The following is a 20,571-nucleotide window of genomic DNA, read 5'->3' as shown; positions in this document are numbered from 1 at the left end:
CTGGGTGTCCCTCCCTGCCTGCCAGCTCAGCAGTGGCAACTGCTTGAGGGCTTTGACTAACACTGGAAGTATCTCCTTGCATGGTAGATGTTAATACTCCATTAAAAATAAACTCCGTGGAGGTCAAAATGGCATGAGCTCAGGTCAGTGTTGGGGCTAATACAAGTTGCTGACACTAGAAGGTGTCTTGTGGCTGTTTCACATTGTTGTAGCAAGAGATGTGAATTTTTACAGGCGTCTTGATAGCACTTGAGCAATCTCAGCACTCAACAGACTTTTCTGGGCTCTTTCTGTTTTTCAGAGCATCATGTAACAACTATACTCAATAAAAGTGAAATTCTTATGTATGCAAAAATATTTACATGTTCATGTTTTGGTGTATGAATAACTTCAATTCATGCTTTAGAAAGTTAACCTTGCCAGTAGCTGTTCCTAGAATGTGGAAAGAGGGAAATACTGTCGTCTTCAGTACGAGCAAGGCATGGTGCTGGTCAGGTACATCCGAAATTCAGTATGTACATTTATTCTGGAAAAAAGAACATAATTTGGAAAGTATTACTCTATATAAAGGGCCTTGAGATGGAAATTTACAAGGCTCTGTGCACCTCCTCACTTTTCCACCATTTCCTGCAGTTATCAGTGCCCGATCAAAAAATTCAAAACTATTTTCAAGCCCACACATGTGGGTACCCCGGCGTGAACTGAAGGCACGCAAAGGTGTTCATCCAAGACTGCTTGCCAACAGGCTTATAGAATCATAGAATCATTTTGGTTGGAAAGGACCTTTAAGATCATCAAGTCCAACCGTTAACCCAGCACTGCCAAGTCCACCGCTAAACCATGTCCCTAAGCACCACATCTGCTCGTCTTTTAAATCCCTCCAGGGATGGTAACTCCACCACTTCCCTGGGCAGCCTGTTCCAATGCTTGACAACCCTTTCAGTGAAGGGCTTTCTTGATCAGAAAAGATTGTGGGTGTCTGCATCATGTTTATTTCAAGAAGCTCCATCGCTTTGACTTTTTTTTCCTTGCTGTAATTTCAGTTCTGCCATGTTTGTGCTGGAGCTGTTAAGACGAAGAAGCAATTACCTGCCCTCTGCTCAACTTTGTAGTTTTGCTTAGTTGGCATCTTGACATGGGAAATGGGGTGTTTGCAACCTCGTGTAGGTTTTAAACAGAAATTGAGTAGATTGAAAAGAAAAAAACAGAGGGAAAAGGCCTTTTGCTGAGGAACCGCAGACACAGACCTCTTGTTTCATTTAAATACCAACCTTAACAGGCAGTAGTTTATGGATGCTAAGCAAGTCAGTCCATTTTCTAGCGAACAAAGCATCAGAGGATGGGGAACTGCAGTTTGGAGAGGTGTATTTGGGTGGGATATTTAGGTGTATTTTGGTGGGATATTTGCATATTAAACCTTTTTGCTCCATATGACATCCCCAGCCTTTTATGATGGTAAATGAGAAGTGCAGCAGGGAAAAAATAAACAGCTTTGCAGGTGCTACAAAGGCTAAAGGAGGTGTTTCAAAGGCGAACACAGAGACAAGTGCCATGAACCGAGGTTGCCATTGGACAGGTTTCCCAAGTGGTTTTGCAGCCTGTGCCAGATGCCCCCTTATTTTCTCCTTATCCCCTCGTGCCCTGTATGTAAAGCAAGATATGATCCCAAATGGGAAACGCAACGTACGGCAACTTATTTCCCTGGACAAAATGTGAGGCTGTTGATGGAGGAAATAATAGACCTCACTGAGAAAAACTAACATGAGATTGACTTTGATACTGTACTGCATCCAGGCTCTCGTCTTGTAAGAAAACAGGAGATGGACTTTGCTACCATGGAATAATAGTACAAGGTTTTATAACGGGTTTGTTCAAGATGGTGTAAATGTTCCTGCGTTTGTTCCAGAGCCAAAGTAACATATCTGCCATTGTTAAATTGTTATTGCAGGACAGTAGTAATGCCCATTGCCAATGAATTTGCCCCAGATGTTGTGTTGGTGTCATCTGGTTTCGACGCGGTGGAAGGCCATCCCACACCTCTTGGAGGATATAATCTCTCAGCAAAATGTAAGTTGTGGATTTACAAGAACAGAGATCTGAAAATGGTGTAAATTGCTACTGTCCTAGGGACTAAAGTACAGTGTTTGCAGGTTTTACGTTTTGGGGTCTATCTTCAGATCTTTCATTTCAATGGCAAACTTTTCAGCCTTTTTCTTTGAATTTTCATGTGTTTTGTCACTGTACCATATATATTTTGGTCTGGCTGAAGCCTTCATTTTCTTGAAGCATTGCATGTTTCAATTTCGAGTGCAAATAAATTACATAAGGAAGTTACCAATTCATTTGTAGTCACATCTCTGCAGAAGACAGCTGCTGAATGAGAAAGTTACATTTGTTTTAATGCAAAATTGCCGAAAGAGGCAATGCCAGATGTAAACAGCATACCTTGCTCTGAATGCTAGTAGAAGACCATTTCTTCCTCCAGAATACCTTATTAAAAATTCAAGCTGAATATTTTTATTTTCCACCTTTGAAGCAATTATACGAGCCCACAAGAACCTCCTTTTTGCTTTGGGTCTGTGATGTTTTGTATTGCACAGGAGATGCCCTGAAATTCCACCCACCCTCTTGGTTATGCTGGGTTTATCTGGCACTGTTTCATTCAAGTCAATCGAGAAGACAGTTTTTCTTGCAAAAGGATTTTATTATTATTATTTTTTAAGAGTTTGTTTCAGCCAGGAAACTTATTCTCTACAGTGAACTTCAGAACCTTGTAAGGTAGCTGAACCTATAAACTTTATATAAGAATAAAGTGGAATAGATTTACAAGAGACAAGTTATTTCAGATCTCCAGAAACACTTTGTAATGAGAAGGTCTTGTTTACCTGCTTGTTGAATTTCCTGCGCTCTCCTACTCTCACAAAACGGTTATGGGCTCAGCCGTGAATCTTTTTTATCTGGCTGTTAATTTGCCAATTTGCAAAGGTGCTCACAGAGGTCACTGCAAAACAGAAAGCAGGGAGCATGGATGGAGGGTAAAAATGCCTTGGATTTTCTTTTGTTTGGATTTTTTTTTTTCTTTTTTTTTTTGCAGGGCGAAGGTTGCTTTGAGGACACATTTTTTAAATCCTCGCAGCACAGTTCTGTTTTGTTTAAAGGGTAGAAATGTATTGTGTGTCATATGATCAAAGTCCTGGGTGCCCCAGGAATTTTTATAGCATATTATATACGGGAAGAAACGTCTGTTAAGAACTAGATGTCAAATCTCTCCGGGGCACTGCGATTCTCCTATCGCATCTGAAAGCACCAGCAGTAATTTTACTGATTTCCCCTTCTCCTCCTTCCCCCCTGTGCCTCCCCCATGACTTTGCATCTTCCAAAGCAGGGCAAAAAGCCACCTCCTTCCACCTTCTTTCCGTCCTTCCAAAGGAGATACCCGCTGCTGTATTTAATTCAGGGTGCTGAGGGGTGGTAGGGAGGATAGTGGTGCCTCTCACGTGGGATATAAACTCCAGCGAAGCACTCGTGGGGGGAGATATGGATCCGTCCCCGCGGCGCACGCGGCTGAGCCGGTCCAGAGGGGATCCGTGGCTGGAATTCTGCAGCGAGCGTATTAAAATCCAACCTGGCTTATATTAATGCGTTAAGTCCTTTCAGATCCCTTGTGGTTTTTTAATATGATGTAATTCCTTTCTATAATTCTTTGATCCTTCGCCAGGAGCCTGATTCCAGCCGCAACCTTTGCCCTTCTCCTGCATTTCCTCTTTTTTCCCCTCGTTACAGGCTTCGGGTACCTGACGAAGCAGCTGATGGGCTTGGCCGGGGGTCGCATTGTCCTGGCCCTTGAAGGAGGCCACGACCTGACAGCCATTTGCGATGCCTCAGAAGCGTGCGTTTCTGCTTTGCTGGGAAACGAGGTACAGAGACAAGTGAAACCAGGGGCTGTGACCTCCACCCCACCTTGAATTTGGGCATCTCATTCTCCAAAACAGTCAATCCGCCAAATTTTTGTCATTGTTTTGGGTCCTTTTGACACATGTTGATTTAAAGAGTGCATGCTTTATTTGTTTAAAAAATATGTGTGTTTGGCAATCCGTATTATAAGAGTTGAAATAGCTAAGAATTGAATTTCGGTTTATTCTTTATCTGAGTAGTTTTGCTTTGTGCTCTTTGGAAAATAACTGATTAGTTTAATTTCTTTCTGAAGTCATAGAATCATAGAATCGTTTTGGTTGGAAAAGACCTTTAAGATCATCAAGTCCAACCATTAACCCAGCACTGCCAAGTCCACCACTAAACCACGTCCCTAAGCACCACATCTTCACGGCTTTTAAATACCTCCAGGGATGGTGACACCACCACTTCCCTGGGCAGCCTGTTCCAATGCTTGACAACCGTTTCAGTGAAGGAAATAACCCTTTCAGTGAGGAAAAGTCATTGTCTAAGCCTTCCCTTCTCTTTGCATACCCCCTCTCTACTACTACAGCCTGTGCCCACTGCATTGGGCAGCTTACTTGACATTATTTTCAGTTGTATTTTTTCCTTGATGTTCTGTTTTCAATCTTCTGCACGTTGTTGTGTTGGAAAAGCCTCAGCTGTGTCACAGAAGTCGGCTGGAAAGGCCAGGGTGTGTGATTGCAAGATAAGAGCAAGACAGAGAAGTACACCAAGGAAATCTAGTTGGTTCTGGGGAGGTCAGGGTATTTTCCTACAGAGGAAACTTTAGGTACTTTAGCTTTTCTGTCTTTTTCTGCCCTCCCCACCCCTTTTAGTGTCAGTGGGATTAAGGAAGAAATTATTCAGATTCCCCATGCCCATTCTTGATGCAGCCTGGCTATCGGCGTCTGCTGTAGCTGGTACCGAATGAGCAGCTCACGCCTACATTTCTTCCAGTGTGGCTGATGATTAAAAAGTTCAGAGTGGTTGGCATTTGACAGGTGTCTGGGCTCAGGGAGTTCAGGGTCATGTACTGCAGGTATACGGCAGCAAGGAAATACAGGAATTGGTTATCGGCAGCGAAATCCCAGAGTGGGGCTCTTGTGCGTCTGCTGTGTCTGTGCCTTTGCATACAGTTCTGTTCAAGGAGCATATTTCTGTATAATTTGTGAGCCTTTGAGTATGAGTAACTGGTTAGTTTGGGTCAAGCCTCCCTCCTTCTGGTTCATTGGTCTTTTTTGGACACGTGTTCTCCACATACAGTCCAAAAGGTTGGGTCTTGGACAGGCACAGTAGGCTGCAAAAGTGCCTTGCATCAATGTTCCACCTTGCCTAGAGAAGCAGGTGCTTGCTCAGCCTGCAGCCCCAGGCACAGTCCCTGCTCTTTATCTGCTGTGGATGTCCTGGTATAGTAGAGGCTCTGGTGCTGTTCAAAACTGTCATTGAGGATTGATAGCACAAATTAAAACAACAGCTCTGTCTGATTCCTTAGGCTACATATAGCTAAGAATTTCAGCCTTGGGGGAAAGCAACCACACCAATTGGAAGTTGGAGGTGGCTGTGAAACCTCGGGCAGCATTAATGGCTTCGCTAGCGTGTTTGAATATTTTTAGGCTGACTCTTTAATTAAGAGATTGCCCTCAGTACCTTGTGGAAACGAGCAAATCTCAAAAGGCCACGGTAAGGGTAACAGGACACAAGGAGGCTGCTGAGTTGAACTCTGAAGGCAGTGGTGTCTTCCACAAGACATCTGCCTGCCTGCCAGATGGTGAAAGGAGGAGGTTCCTCCTAAAGCTTTCACCCGCCTTGGAGGGCACAACCAGGGTCTCTCATCACTACCCTTTGCTGAAGAACCCCTTCGTGCAGGAGCTGAGGGAGGACATGTGGTCAACACCTGAAGGTGTAGCACCACGGAGACGAGAAGCCAAGCAGTATTGCAGCTCTGGGACTGCAGAGCTGACTTCTGGGGATGGTGGTGAGCAGCCATGAGCAGACTTGCTCTGACTCACAGCTGCAGTTCAGTGACCATCAGCCTGTCTCAGGTCTGGGAAGTTGGAGCAGGGAGCTTGGATCTGTATGGAGGTGCAGATCAGCTGTGTTGGACTTCCAGCCTTTTGGAGAAGTGCTCTGTCTTGCAGTATCCGTACTCCACACAAAGGACTACAGTGCCTGGGGAAACCTCACTAACCAGTCCGAGAGATAAAGCAGCTGGGATTCATCAAAAGCATCTGCTTCTGTCATCCAGCATCCCATCTCCAAGCGTCCAGAGAGCATCTGCTCCTTGTGCTTGGCCAGGCAGTTCTGATGAGACTCTCAGCATGGGTAGCTGATCCAGCATGCCAGCCTGCGCTCAGGACAGCTGAAAACTCAGGAGCCGGCTGCTACGTCAGCGTGGAAGCAATAGAGTTTTTATTGCAGCACCCATCTCTCTTAAGCTGACAGCTGGTAGCACTGTTGTCACCACAGTTCCTTCCACTCCATCCACCATTGGATGCAGCTGGCTGTAATGGCAGGATGCACTTTGAAGGGGAGACAGAGAAAATGACGTGTGTAAGATGTCATTCCTCTGCTTAACCTGCTCCTATGGTGCAGGCAGGTGACTGCAATGTGGTTCGAGGATCTGCGTGTGATAAATAAGCACCTGATCCGAGCCACAAACGTGTTTGGAAGCGCGAGGCTTTGGGGAGATCTCAGCACTCACAATAGCTTGGATGTTGTCAACTGCCAGAGTGGTTTCGTTTAGCAGAGTGAATAGTGATCCCTAAAGGTAAAAAAAAAAACCATTTATTTTTTTTTAAGCACTGAATCAGGACAGCCATAAGGCGCTTTAAAATACTTAAAGATGGACCTGTTCTCACTTTTCCTAGGTGGGCTATAAGACTGCGCAGATATCACGATAATGTTCTCCGACTTGCACATCAAAAAGCAGGAAATGCTAGTTTTATCAAGGTCTTTTTTATAAAATCTTTTTAATGCGAAGAAGTCAGAGGGAACTGCTATTGCTTTGTCCTGCAGCCCTTTGATGCAGTTTGATATACAGCGTGTTAGACAATTTTGCATGCGTGCACATGGACAGGCAGCTGCGGCCGGCGACTGGCTGCAGGGAGGTTTGCTCGCTTGAAGAGTGGTGCTGGAGTTACACGGGGAAATGGTAGGAAATGAGGGGAACGGTGCCAGTCCCCAAAGCATCTGCAATTCACCGGCAGAGATCAAAACTCCCGCTTTGGGAAAAAGCGTTATGCAAAAGCAAGAGGCAGCTTGTTCCTGACTGTCCAGGAAATTAAAACAGAGCTTTAGCTTTGCAGCAGATTATTTTAATGTGAAATGAGTTAGTGCCAGGTGAGGTCGCTTGAAAATGTACGTACGTTGCTTTAGTTACAAATTCAGTTGTGCAAAACCAACACGACTTCAGCTGAAAAATCAAAGGCAGGCATGATGCGGGGAAGATCTGCTGATAATTTAGACCAGTAAGCCACTGTGCCTCTTCCATTACTCAAAGCAGCCCCTGACAGCAGCGTGCCAGCAGCGCTGGAGGGCAGAGCAGGCAGCAACCGTGCAAAGCTGCTCACTCCATCATGGGCATCACTAGCCTTTACTCTTCAAACCGGCTTCTGCTCTGTGGCAAATGCTCCCAGGGAGTGATGCTGCTATTTAAGCTCCGGGGCATCCGTAGCAATCGCTGCCCCAGGCTTAGGACCCATGCCAGCACTGTGCCTGGAGCAGAGTGTGTAGCTGCTGTGTTGTGGGAGTTGCTAGTGACAGGGAGAGAGATAGAAGGCACGTGCTGGGGGACGTGAGAGTGGAGGCACATGCTGGGAGACCTGGTCCTGCTACAAATGCTTTGTCATTTTTCATGCAGAAGTAGCAAAGGTGTGTCCGGTGTCAGACTCCGGGCATCCCGAATAAACAAGAAGGTGGTAATAAGCAGTTGCTTAAAACCTTTGCTTGACACCCAGAGGTATTTCCTTCCATTTCCAGGAGAGCGATGGGTGAGGCTGTTGTCTGTGAGTGTTATTTCAGGAGGAGGAGTGTGCAATGGAAACGATTCTTCTGCAAAATAGCACACGTGTGGCTGGGCTGCCTGATGTTGCGTGCTTTGTAACGATATCAACCGAGAGGTGTTAGAAGGGTCTTACTTAAAGATTTGTCTGGGAATCGCTTTTGCCTTCACTTAATGTCATACTGAAGCTAGTTTGGGCCAGAATTATTTTTAGAGTGGAGAATTTATAAAAAGTGCAATCTGTAATTATTAAATCTGGAACGGAGCAGTTTCTAGTGCTCATGAAGTACCTATCGCGTGGCTGCCATGTGGTCGCAAGAGCAGATCTCTTGGCTTTGAACAGAAGTTGCAGTTAAACTTTGCTGTAGATCTTTTTTTAACTAGCAAAGTGTGGCTGCTTTTTGCTGGCGAATATCCCTGGATGGGCCTTGACCATAATTTTCAGACACAATTAACATCTCTTTTTTTTGGATACCCAACCTTGGAGGTCTGTAATGAATTCACGTTCTCTGTGGAGACTCGAGAGGGGAAGAAAAGAAAGAACAAAGATGGGCTTGGAGAGCACCAGCTCTGCTGGAAGTTTATTCCTGAGTATTTAGTTAGTTATGACTCATGTGGATCAAATCCAAGCTGCTGGACATGTACGTGAGCCAAGTAGAGCTGCTCTGCTGGGTCATCCTTACCCACCAAGCAGATGCCTCTGCTGTGCCAGAGGAAATCACTATTCTCCCCAGTGTTATCTGTTGAAAGCAAATAACCCCATCTCCTTCCCTTGGAAGGTCTTTTAATAGTTTTGCGTTATTTTTCTATTTATTCGCTGGCTCTTCAGGAAAAAAAAAAACCACAACAAACTCATAATAACCATGAGCTGGTTTTAAGCCCAAGTTTCTTGCCCAGTGGGAATCAAATCAAGCATCATAGCTACAACAATAAAAGGTTTAATAACTTCATAAAGGGCCAAGGGACAGTTTTAGCTTTTCAGAGGACAGTCGTCTCAAGGTGAGAGAAGTAACCCAATCGAAGAAGGTGTTCTCTTCTTCTTGGGTTTATTTTTTAAAGGAAAGCAAATAAAAACTAAAACAGCCCTCCAGCAGTGCTGTTGGGGGCTTTCCTCCGGGAGAGGACACGTATGCTTCCGCTGCAGAGCAGACTTTGCTGAAGATGCGACCCCATGGTCTCGACGAAGGAGAGTGTTCGAGGCTCCTTGTCTTTCCTGATGTTTTCTGTCACCAGAAGAGCTCTGACTTGCTGCTCTGCTGTATCCACCTCCCAAAAGAGCAGACTAAAAAGCACCATGAAGGATGCAGTTATCACAGCATTGATCTAATTTCTCTTTTTCTGTACTGACCGAAGGCTGCTGGGGCTGGGATGGATGTGGGCAGACCTTTCTATCAGACAAGAGGAAAATATCTCCTAGAAAATAGGAAGAAACGCCATCGCCATCAAGCAAGGAGAGGGCATTTCTCTTGCTCTTCCTCTTGCATTCTCACACCCCTGCCCTGGCTGCCGGAGCACTTTCATGCCTCTAAAAGGAAATGGGAAAAGTGATATCCTTCATTGCTGAAGGGAGCTTTGGAGTTCTTGTCAGTCAGTCCCTGTAGGTGCATCTGTCCGTGCCGATGCAAAGGTGAACTGGATCCCCAGGTAGTTTTGGAACCTCCCAAAAGGGCAGCTCTCTCCTGGGTGGCAGGAGAGCTTGCATCCAAAAACAAGTGATATGTGCACCTAGTTTGGACATTAGTTCTCTATATAGCAAGTCTCAGGTCTGCAGAACGTTTTTGCTCTTGAGCACTATTATTTTAGGAGCAATTTTATTTATTTAAAACAGCAGTGCTGACCAAAGCATGGTCTCAGTGGTCTACACTACCGCTGATAGCCAGCACTGCTCGGTCGGCAGAGGTGTGTGCTCCCTGACTGATACAGCTGGGATCTCCGGGACCTCTAACAGAGACATAGCTCCGGTGACAAAACTACCTCCTTGCCAGGATAGCTTATTTCACACCCACGGGCTGGAGTAGTCTGTCCTGGTGGCAGTGCGGGTTTGCCGGTGGGAACTGCATCCAAACCAGCGCTTGGTCGTTACAGTCCTGCAAGGCAACTCCATCAGCATCATACTGCCCATATGGGATTCATATACAGGCTTCCACAGGTAGATCCACACTGCTAACTGGAGAAGGACTTAGAGGAGCTTCTTTAGAGTGGCATTTCCTAATTCATCTCTCTCTAGCAAAACAAAGATAATCCTGTTGTCTGAATCCTCATTAAATAAATTGTTATTAGTGTTTAGATTTTTTTTTTATGTTAGTGATTGGTAACAAAGGCAGCGCTGCTGTTGTGAGGGTAGGATGTATGTTAGAGCAAACCACAAATCATCTACATGCCATTTGCATTTACAGCATAAAAAGCAGCCAAGCCCAGAAAGATACCTGGTTGTTATGTGCATTTACACTGAACGTTTTCAGGAGGCTTTCTGTGTCATTTTTCAACTTAAAGTCTCAATACCAGCAGCATTACTGGCACCTTTTTTGAGCAAAGGAAAGAAGCCAGCAGCAAAAAGCCTAAATTTTAATACCCAGTTACAATCCTTTCCAGTAACAAGGCAATTTTTTTTAAAGATTAACGTACAGATCTAATGCTCTGCCCTGGCAAGACTAGCCCAGCAGCTGGTAAGAGACATCGGTGGTGACTGAAGTTATAGTCAGGCTGAGTGTGGCTTTAAAGCAGTGTTCTGCTGTTTCTCTGTACCAAAATTAGGCTGTTTACTCTTAGGGTACAGATTTTTTCAGTTAAGAATTAATAAATACACTGGATTAGGTATTTAGAAGAATTAAAAAGCTACCCCTTTTATTTCTTTAGAGGAGAACCAGAACTGTGGCTGATATCTCATTTTTATGTCCCTTTTATTTGCACATGGTTTTGTTTTAATAGTGAAAACTTTGCAAAAAGGTAGATCCGAGCAATAGTTTAAAAAGATCCTTTGTAAAAGCCACCAGCATCACTTGCCTTTTTTTTTTCTGCTCTGTCTAATAGTGTCTCTTCATAGTCTGTACATCAGCGGCTGCAGCAGGTTCTTTAGGAAGCGCCCCTGTGCTGTGCGAGTGCTGAGCCCCATGGAGCTGCAGCGTTTTGTGTGTGTGGAGGAGGCTGCACTGAGTATCCGAAGAGCGCTTAGAAAGTCTGTATGTTTTGGATATTTAACTAAAGGCAGATAATAGGAACCAGGGGAGTGGAGTGGAGGCTTGATAGGGCAGAGGCATTTGCTAAATCGTGCTTGAAGCCTGGTCTCTAACTTGAGATAACATTTCTTCGGTGTTCCTCTCTCTTTCCAGCTTGACCCTCTTCCAGAAAAGGTTTTCCAGCAGAGAGCAAATGCTAATGCAGTGCATTCAATGGAGAAAGTAATCGAGATACACAGTGAGTATAGCCCCGTTCACCCAGCTGGTTTCCTCTTGGGTTGCCCTGTGGGACACCTGTTTGACTTCTCCATCATCTTGGCAACTCCATGTTCCCTCGTTTATGGATGATCACTGCACAGTGAGCTGGATTTGTGCAGCCACAAGCTGGTCTTACTGTGCATGCAGGAGTGTGTCGAGTGGTGCATGGGGAACGGTCCATTCAGGGAAATGCTTTGGCGCTTGAGGAGGAATTAGTATTAAAACCTTTAAAATCTCCGTAAAGAACAGGCTGTCCTGAACTTAGAGTGTGCCCTTATCTCTTCAAAAGCAATTCAGGTAACTCCGATTAACATAAATCTTGTTGGGTGTTGTGGCATCTGTGAATTCAGAATGGATAGGGATGAAAGTTAAACAGAGTATTGCATGAAGTTGCTACTATTGTAGGTTTATTTAGCTGGGGAGGTTGAAGTTGTGTAGGTGTGGTTGAAGCTTTCCTGGGGACATTCTTGCGGAAAGGAGTGAAAGAGCCAGAGTAACATGAGAATCCCACTGCTAGGTCCTGACATCTTCCTGCTTCAAACGTTAGTGGTCTAAAACTGGCAGGGGCTAGTCTTTTGCCCATTTTATAGGGCACAAATGGAGCTTAGAAGATGCCAAAGCATTATTTTTTTTTTCCCCTGAAAAATGTCTGGTGGTTTTAGAAATTTGAATTCCGTTTCCAGAAGCTGCTCTGCAGAGTGAGTGCTCAGCACTGGTGGGACACCTCTGCAGCACCTTGAGCCAGCCAGTGATTTTTTTTTTTCCTTAAAATGAGCACAGCAAATTAAAAGGGGTTTTGGGTAAGATCTGCTGCCCAACACAGGAGAAACAAAGAAGTTTGGAAATAAGCCCCTCCTTCCCGTCTTCTGGCCTCACTGTACAGGTTCTTGTTTTCAAGCTTTTTGCTGTGGCTTCTTGGGTACCAGCAAATTTGGTGTGTCCTGCCCAGGGGCCAAGAGAACATCCTTTCTTCTCTCCCTCTGAAGCCTTCTCTGTGCTCTTTTCACTGAAAAAGGATATTTGTCATGGCAAGCTGCAGACATAAAAAATAAATACAATTTAGACTGTTTTCTTTAGTCTTAGGTGATTTGCCCACAAAAGCGTAGCAAGAACATGGCAGTTAGGAAGTGAATGCGAATGCCCAGTCCATATCTGGACTGCATTCCTCCCTCTTGCGTATTTTTCCTTAGGTCTAAAAGTTTCTGAGGGTTTTGAAGTGAAAAAGGAAATGTTGTTACTTCTTGAGCACCTAAGTGCTCCTGTTAATTGTGGTAGAGGGATGCTGTACACCTCTGTGCAGCTTGGATCCTCACCTCCAGCACTCCTTGTGCATTTATCCTTTTGAAAATCCACTTTCCACCTCCTACCTTTCTTCCATAGCCAAAGGAGAAGAGCGTCTTCCATTGCTAGACAGCGATTCAGCCCCGGTTTGACATCCGAGGTGTCCTTAAGGGATGCGCAGGTGCATCCTTAGCAATGCTTTCAATACCTCTTGGATTTAAAACATAGCTTTTCAAGACACACCAGCATAGCAGCACAATCTTTTAATACAGTAGCATGGCGTATAGCTCGCAGGGGTCTCTGGCCTCACCTCAGAATCACAGAATCACAGACTGGTTGGGGTTGGAAGGGACCTCTGGAGATCATCTAGTCCAACCCCCTGCCAAAGCAGGGTCACCCAGAGCATGTTGCACAGGGTCGCATCCAGGCCGGTTTTGAATATCTCCAAAGAAGGAGACTCCACACCCTCCCTGGGCAGCCTGTTCCAGTGCTCTGGCACCCTCAAAGGAAAGAAATTTTTCCTCATATTTAAATGGAACTTCCCATGTCTCAGTTTGTGCCCGTTGCCCCTTGTCCTGTCACCGGGCACCACTGAGAAGAGTCTGGCCCCATCCTCTTGACACCCGCCCCTAAGGTATTTGTAAGCATTGATAAGATCTCCCCTCAGTCTTCTCTTCTTCAGGCTAAACAGACCCAGCTCCCTCAGCCTCTGCTCATAAGAGAGATGCTCCAGTCCTCTGAGCATCTTTGTAGCCCTCTGCTGGTCTCTCTCCAGTAGTTCGTTGTCTCTCTTGAACTGGAGGGCCCAGAACTAGACACAGTTACTCCAGGTGTGACCTCACTAGGGCAGTGTAGAGGGGAAGGAAAACCTCGCTTGACCTGCTGGCCACACTATTCCTAATGCACCCTAGGACACCATTGGCCTTTTTGGCCCCAAGGGCACATTGTTGGCTCATGGTGCCGGGGCTCCCTTGGCATGTATTCCCAGGAACCTGCTTCCACCTGCAGCTTCCTCCACAACCCTGGGACCTCAAGACAGTCCTTGATGTGAGAGGGAGTGCAAATCAAGGTTGCATGTCGCATAGGCGTGATGAGTCTTCCCCAGGCGGGTCTCAGCAGTCTGTTGGGCCTGGGAAAGAGGGAGCGCGGTGCTGGACCCATTACGGTGCAGGTGCCGTAACTGCCTCTTCTCTCCCCAGGCAAGTATTGGCATTCACTCCAGCGTTACGCCTCCACGGTGGGCTACTCCCTGGTTGAGGCGCAGAAGTGCGAAAACGAGGAGGCAGAGACGGTAACAGCCATGGCATCTCTGTCAGTGGGCGTGAAGCCAGCTGAGAAGAGGTGAGTTTCTTTCCTTACCTTTTATCATCACATCTCAGAGCCTACCAAGGCAGGATGAGCTGTGGTGGGCAGCATTCTGGGTTAATCCTCTCCTTGTAACCATTGCACACGCATTTCCTGCATCTCCTGTCCTCCGTGGGTTCTCTAAAGGCCTCCTGGGCTGCAGGAGAACAGCAATGCTATGAACTCCATGTGTGACCTTAGCATGGTGCACGCTGTGCCTGACCCCTCTGCTCCAACTGGAGCTGAACGTGGTTTTGGACCACGAGGAAATTGATTTTACTGCAAAAAAATGTTAACGTTGCACAAGTGAAAACAGATTGTCTAAAAAACCTTCTTGGTGGCAAGTTTTAATTCCAGGTGAGCCTACTGAGCACAACTGCCCAGGTGGGAAGGTGATGGGAACATAAGGTGTGAGACTTAGCACCACAAGTTGTCCAAGTCTTGTCATGCTCAACCCTCTTTTCTCTCTCCCCTTCCTTCCCATCCTGCCTGGCTGTGAAATCGCTCAGACCCGATGATGAACCCATGGAAGAGGAACCTCCCCTGTAGCATTCACCTTCGAGCTGGAGTTCTCCTGTTTGTTCGTCTTTGTCTTGAAGCTCTGCCAAGAAGCTTTCTCTTGTTACTCCTGTGTCCTGTCATGGTTTTTTCCAGAATACAGAAGGACAACCAGGTGTAAAACAAAGCGACCGAAAAAAATCCATATCTATATGCGTCTACAGTATATATTTGCCGAAAAAGAAGAATGCCGGTGAAGAGCAGTAAAGAACTTGACACGCTGGGCACTCTTCCTCTGGTCCTCACTTGGAGCGGAAAGGGGAACGACGCCCGTGAAGTCTTTGGCAGAGTTGCCAAAAAAAAAAAAAAAAGAAAAAAACATCAAAGATTCAACAACACATATGAAAATAAAACAAACAAACCTTAACGTAAAACTGGTGCTTACAATTTGATTTCCCACAATTCAGCAATCTCCGCTTGAACCACTCGACCCATCTTGTAGTTTCATTTCTTGGATTTTTGTAAATGGCTCTTGCCTGCCTGTGAGTCGACGACGTTCTTGTCGAAACCAGAACAATGAGAGATGGTGTATTTTTAATGGGGAGGGACAGGGAAAGAGGGACTCGTCTTACATCTAAAGGAAAGGGAAAAGAGAAGGGGGGAAACAGTAGCCCAGAAGGAGTCGGCTTTATTGTCTCCAAAGCCATCTGAAGAAGAGTTTGTGCCTTTTTTTTTAATTGATGGATTTGGTGCAGCTGGATTTTCTGAAGTTTGAGGAACAATGCCTTAAGTAAAAAAAAAAACAAACAAACAAAACAAAAAAAAACACACAAAGAACACAGCAGTTCGTGAATATTTTTCCTCTGGTTGGGAAAGCCAAGAACTGCCATCAGGAAGGAAGACTTTTTTTGGCTTGTGCTGGCATGATGGTGGGAAGCAGGCATCAGCTGAACAGAGCGTCTCCAAAAACTGTCTACAAGTTTGGATTTGTTTTGTTTCTTTTCATTGCTGTTTCAAAAAAAAAAAAAAAAAAAAAAAAATTTAAGGTAGTTGCCAAGAAAGTGGCAAATACTGTTGGGTCTTTGAAATTCAACCGTTTTTAAAAACAAATTGTCAAATGTTTTCTCTCTTCTACATTATCTAGTAATTGAACTTCTCAATTTGGTTGTTGAAGCATGTATTAGACACAAACGCAGGTTTAAGACTGGAATGCTTTTTATTAAAAGCAACTAGCATGAGATATTGCTTAAATTGTTAGGTATAAATATATATATGTGTATAATGTATATTCCAAATGTATTCCAAGCTTAGAAACCAGATTCCTATGAATTACTGATAAAAATATTTATGATGCATTTATAGAAAAAATATATGTAATAAATGCATACTCTAACAGTAGCCATTGGAAGCTCCCTAGGGACAGATTTGCGAATTGGAACGTAAAAGGTGCTTTTGGAAAAGGATCCAGGTTGAAACTCGAAGACTTTGAGATGACAGGTTAGAAAAGTTTTTCAGAAAGCCAACACGTTAGCCACTGGGCAACTACCCTAAACATTTGTATTTTAATTTAAGGTTTTTAGTTGTGATCCTTTTCTAACAAAAAAAAAAATGAGTTTTTTATAGCGAAGACTATGAATTTGCTGTTAATTTTTATATCGATATTTCACAAAACCCTAAAGAAGCCTTGTTTGTGTGACTCTGACATTTATTTTCTATTTGGCAGGTTTTGTTTCCGAATGGCAATAGCACCTAAACCTTTTTTCCTCCCACTTTTCTTGCTTGTACATTATTTTCCTTTTTTTTTTTCTTTTTCAAGTCTTTTGTACAGTGAGCAGCTTTCTGCAGGCGTAAGGAACCGTGGCAGACTGTCAGAGTTGATTTTTTGGAAAGGGTGCGTTTTTTATCGAGGAGGAGGGAACGCGATGGGCTCTTTTGTGTAACGATACTGCCGACTGTATATTTCCTCAGTTCTGTTAGAGTAGCTGTGTAAAGAAAAATAAGGAGTTTTCTTAACCTTCGACATAGTAGCATTGCAATGGGCGATGTCTTTGTCCTCCGCGCGGATCGTGGCGGGGATTGGAGGCGGCTGCAGTCGCTGCCCACCGTTGGGAAGCCTCGTTGGACGCTCGTGGGACAGCTGGCGTTTTTCTCTCCGCCAGACAGACAGACACGCACGCACACCTCCCCACGTCCTCTTTTCTCTCTCTCTTTCTGGTAGGGTTGGAGAACTTTTCCCGAAGGTGTTTTTTCGCTCCCCCCAGGAGGTGGTTGCCCCGCGCCAGCCTCGGCTGTCGCCTCCTGCAGCCGGCGGGTGGGAGGAGCAGCAAAGCCCTGCCGCGAGGGGTCAAGCAGCTCAGAGGAGACCCGGCTGACACGCATGCCTCTTACAGCAGTGTAGGATAGCACACACCCCTCGTCCGAACAACCAAGGGTAGCTTTTTTTTTAATAATTATTATTATAATTTTATTCTGTTACGATGACGACTGACAGGGTCGCTTCCAGTAACTTACTTTTTTCCAGTTCTCGAAGCGGCCGTTTTCATTCCATTCAGGACTCGCTCGCAGGAGGAATTTGAAGTATAATAATCATGCGTGTGAGCACATGCAAGAGGCTTTTATTTTATTCCTCGGTTTATAATGCAATTTAAAAACCAGACACTACTGTATTTGAGTTTTGCAAACCCAAGTACGTGTTAAAATTACAAATAGCTTCGGTCGCATAGGACCATCCTCAGCATATTCTAAAAATAATCTTCCTGTGTGAAAACACGACGAACCTGGAGATGTGGTTTCGTTTTGGTTGTGTTTTGTTTTTTTTTTTCCAACTGACCACTTTGCTGCTGTGATCTAAAATTAATCTGGCTGCCGAATCTGGTGACTGACTTTACATTTTCCTTTCGCCGTGTACGCGCTGTGGGCAGTGACCACGTTTACACGATCGTTCCTGTTGTCAGCTCTTCCCTGGCAGGTTTTTTGTATTTCTCCTCTCGGTTGTGGCAAAGCTTTTTCTTTTCTTTCCGTGTTCCTAAGAGCCGCCGGCTGGCCATGCTGAGCTGGCTTCTTTTGAAAAATCGGAGGAGCTTGTCAGGATGCTGCCTTCATTTTTTTCCATCCTTTCGCGCTCGGCTTTTTGCCAGGGATGGAAAGATTTTTTCCCGAGACGTCGGAACTCATCTCCTCCAAACTCCCGGCGATGTGGATTCGTGTTGTAGCGGCGCCTGCTCCCCGGGCGAGGTCGGGATGCTCTTCGGGGCCGGTGCAGGTGCGGAGAGCGGGGAAAGAGCCCTCGTTTTGAGGCTCCCCGGGGTTTTTTTCACCTTTTGAGCCGTTAGCTTCTTCATTTCAGATGATTTTGCCATAGGGTGGCTGCACCGGTGGGGCTGGAGCCCGGGATGCTCCTGCATCCCAGCGCAGTGCTGCCCAGGGCATCCTTCATACCTGCTTGGAAAGAAAGGAGCATCTTTAAATCCTCTTTGCAGAGAAGTGAGGCCCAGTTTGCAGTACACAAATAATCATTGGGGGTTTTGTTGGGGTTTTTTTTGTTTGTTTTGTTGGGTTTTTTTTACTTTCAATACAAAACATTCCTTTTTTTATTAGTCGCAGTCATGTATTCATTCCATTCTTCCTTTTGTAAACTTTTTTGGGCCCACGTCTTTTATGGGCATTGATATATATAAATATATATATAAATATATATGAATATATTTTTTTAAGTTTCCTACACCTTGAGGTTGCATGGTCTGTAAGGTTGGCATGTCTTTATATTGTATACAGATTTTGCACGCCAAACGTGGCAGCTTTGAAAACAAACAAAAAAAAAAATGTGGGTTTGGGTCTTTTTGGGTTGTTTTTTTTTTTTTTTGGTTTATTTTTTTCCTCTCGTGGCATTTGCGGAGACTAAAGGTTGGGACGTTGTTGTCACACACACACGCGCGCACCCACACACGCACCCACATAGCTACACGCAAAGGAAGGAGAGTGGGAACATTTTTTGCGTCTTACTGAACTTAATAAGAAATTGTGCTTTTTATTGTTAAAAAAAAGAGAGAGTAAATAAAAAAAGGACTACTTAAACATTTCTCATTTTAAGAAGAAGAAAAAAAAGACGTTTATCTAGCACTTGTGACTTACCAATAATAGAGTTTATTGTATTTATGTGGAAACAGTGTTTTTAGGGAAACTACGCAGAACACACAAAGTAAACTGCCTGTGTCATTATATTTTTTTTTTCCTTTTAATTTGGGTTGGTATTTTGTTTTGATTGCTCGGCTGGGTGGGGAGGTTGGATGCAACCCTTTGTCAACACACAGAGTCATTAATTCTAAGGAGATGAATGCTGAGGACTTCAAAGAGTTAACTCTTCAGCACAGCTGCGTTAACTTTTTTAAAATTACTTTTACATGATGTATTATTGCTAGGTTTCACTTTAAACAGTCGTGTACTGTGCAACACTGTGGTTTAAAAACGAGACTTTACATCGAAAGGAAAACATGTTTCTTCATTGTCATGAAGTTGAGCTCGTTCTCAGCTCATCTTCACTTTGTCTTTGATATTGATGAAAAAAAAGTATCCTATTGAAAGAAAATAAATTAACACTTTTCTGTGCTCCATAGTGGAGGCGCTATTTTCCAATTTATGAGGATGACAAACTTATATATATAATATATATATAAAAGTGGGGGGGGAGGGGTTGAAACATTATTCACCCAAGAGCTTATTACAGATATGTAGTATCAAAAAGTTGTAACTATATTATATTCTACTTTATACCTATACATGCTCAGTATGATGTCACCATTGGTAGCAGCTACCGGTTTACGCTGTAATTTAGACACAATTTCACTCTTATTGTATGGACCCTACTTTAAGTGATGGTAGCATTCTTTGTGCTAAATTTTCTGATGGTCCTTTCTTTTACTTGGTGGAGTTGGAATATTTTTCTCATTCTTGTTTTTGTTTGGGGTTTTGTTTTTTTTGTTTATTTTCTCTTTTTCTTTTATCTTTTTTTTTTTTTTACTGGCCAATGGTGTCTTTCTCTGACAGTACCAACTTCAATTTCAACTTTATTAGGAGTCCAGTATTTTGTACCACATTATGACAACTTGTTATTCTTGTGGTGTAAATAAAAAGAAAAAGTTAATTATAGTATCACCTTGGTTTCTGTCACTGATCTTCTTTTCACCTGGTGGCTTTGGTGTGATGTGGTATTTCATCTGCTTTAAACAAAACGATTTCTTGGGTGTCGTGGAAGGGGGTCTTGGTGCCGAAGCAGCTTTTTGGTCAAAAATCCCATGCGTATGTCGGGATGTCCATGGTAGAAAAACTGCTAGAGCTTCTGCCTGGTTTCCTTGCTGCTCCGAGATGTGTGTTGGCAAGTGCATGCGTGTAGGGATTGTAGAATAATAAAAAAAATCCCACTGAAATGGAATTTCCAGCAAGAAGTCCATGAGAGCAGCTGAATTTGTCCCAAAAGCCAGCACTGAGTGAAGACCAGGGAAATCAACAGAGGGAAAAACTGACATTTTGTGTCCGTCTGTGTTCTGCCTTGTGGAGTTGTTACTGCTTTTCTTCACCGTAGCCCGAGCGCTTTGAAGACAGCTGGGTCTAGACCTGCCTGCTCTCAAGCCACTTCTGTAGGGAGCGAGACGCAAGTCTCAGAGGTCCTTGTTGCCATTTCACATGGTGCCTGTATCGGCAGGGCTGTGCCGTGTCCCCCTCCAGCAGACGTCCTTTACTCGCAGGGTAAGTCCCGTGTCTGTGCCTGATTGTCCAGTTCTGCTCTGCTCAGTTGTGCAGGCTGGGTGGGAGGGGAGGCTCTCCCCCAAACCCACGGATCATGTCTGTGCCCCATCAGAGCAGATCCTTCACGCTTGCTCACGTTATCCGTGGTTCAGGAGAGGTTCTCAGTGTTGCCTTCAAGTGCAGATGGGTTAAGCAGATTCAACCCTTTTCTTTCATGGTCTCATTCAGATGTGGTTTCCCTCTGTTTAGCCCTCTGTATTGTCCTGCTTGTCCCTGGAGCCCACTGAACCATCTAAAATCAAGCTTCTTCATGTGTGTCAGCTGGAAGCATCCTCT

At 44.5% G+C, this 20,571-nt stretch overlaps 1 protein-coding gene and 1 pseudogene across 16 annotated transcripts in view; both read left to right on the top strand.

The window, feature by feature from the left end:
* HDAC4 (histone deacetylase 4) overlaps positions 1 to 19,641 on the top strand; it is a 291,798-nt gene extending 272,157 nt beyond the window's left edge. For 15 of the 16 annotated variants that reach the window (XM_068408262.1, XM_068408263.1, XM_068408269.1 and 12 more), the window contains 5 exons: positions 1,949 to 2,067; positions 3,784 to 3,917; positions 11,266 to 11,350; positions 13,851 to 13,992; positions 14,505 to 19,641. In XM_068408262.1, the coding sequence (XP_068264363.1) occupies positions 1,949 to 2,067; positions 3,784 to 3,917; positions 11,266 to 11,350; positions 13,851 to 13,992; positions 14,505 to 14,544 (520 nt within the window). In that variant the 3' untranslated portion in view covers positions 14,545 to 19,641. Of the gene's footprint in view, positions 1 to 1,948; positions 2,068 to 3,783; positions 3,918 to 11,265; positions 11,352 to 13,850; positions 13,993 to 14,504 lie in introns of those variants that run through there. The other variant, XM_068408270.1, reaches the window with a different exon arrangement.
* LOC137667383 (uncharacterized) lies at positions 18,229 to 20,101 on the top strand (annotated as a pseudogene).
* The last annotated feature ends 470 nt before the right edge of the window (positions 20,102 to 20,571 follow it).

This window comes from Nyctibius grandis, chromosome 9 (genome assembly GCF_013368605.1).
Source record: "Nyctibius grandis isolate bNycGra1 chromosome 9, bNycGra1.pri, whole genome shotgun sequence".
NCBI classification, from domain to species: domain Eukaryota; kingdom Metazoa; phylum Chordata; class Aves; order Nyctibiiformes; family Nyctibiidae; genus Nyctibius; species Nyctibius grandis.
The sequence above is the reverse complement of the archived record's forward strand: the minus strand, read 5'-3'. Positions and strand labels throughout refer to the sequence as shown.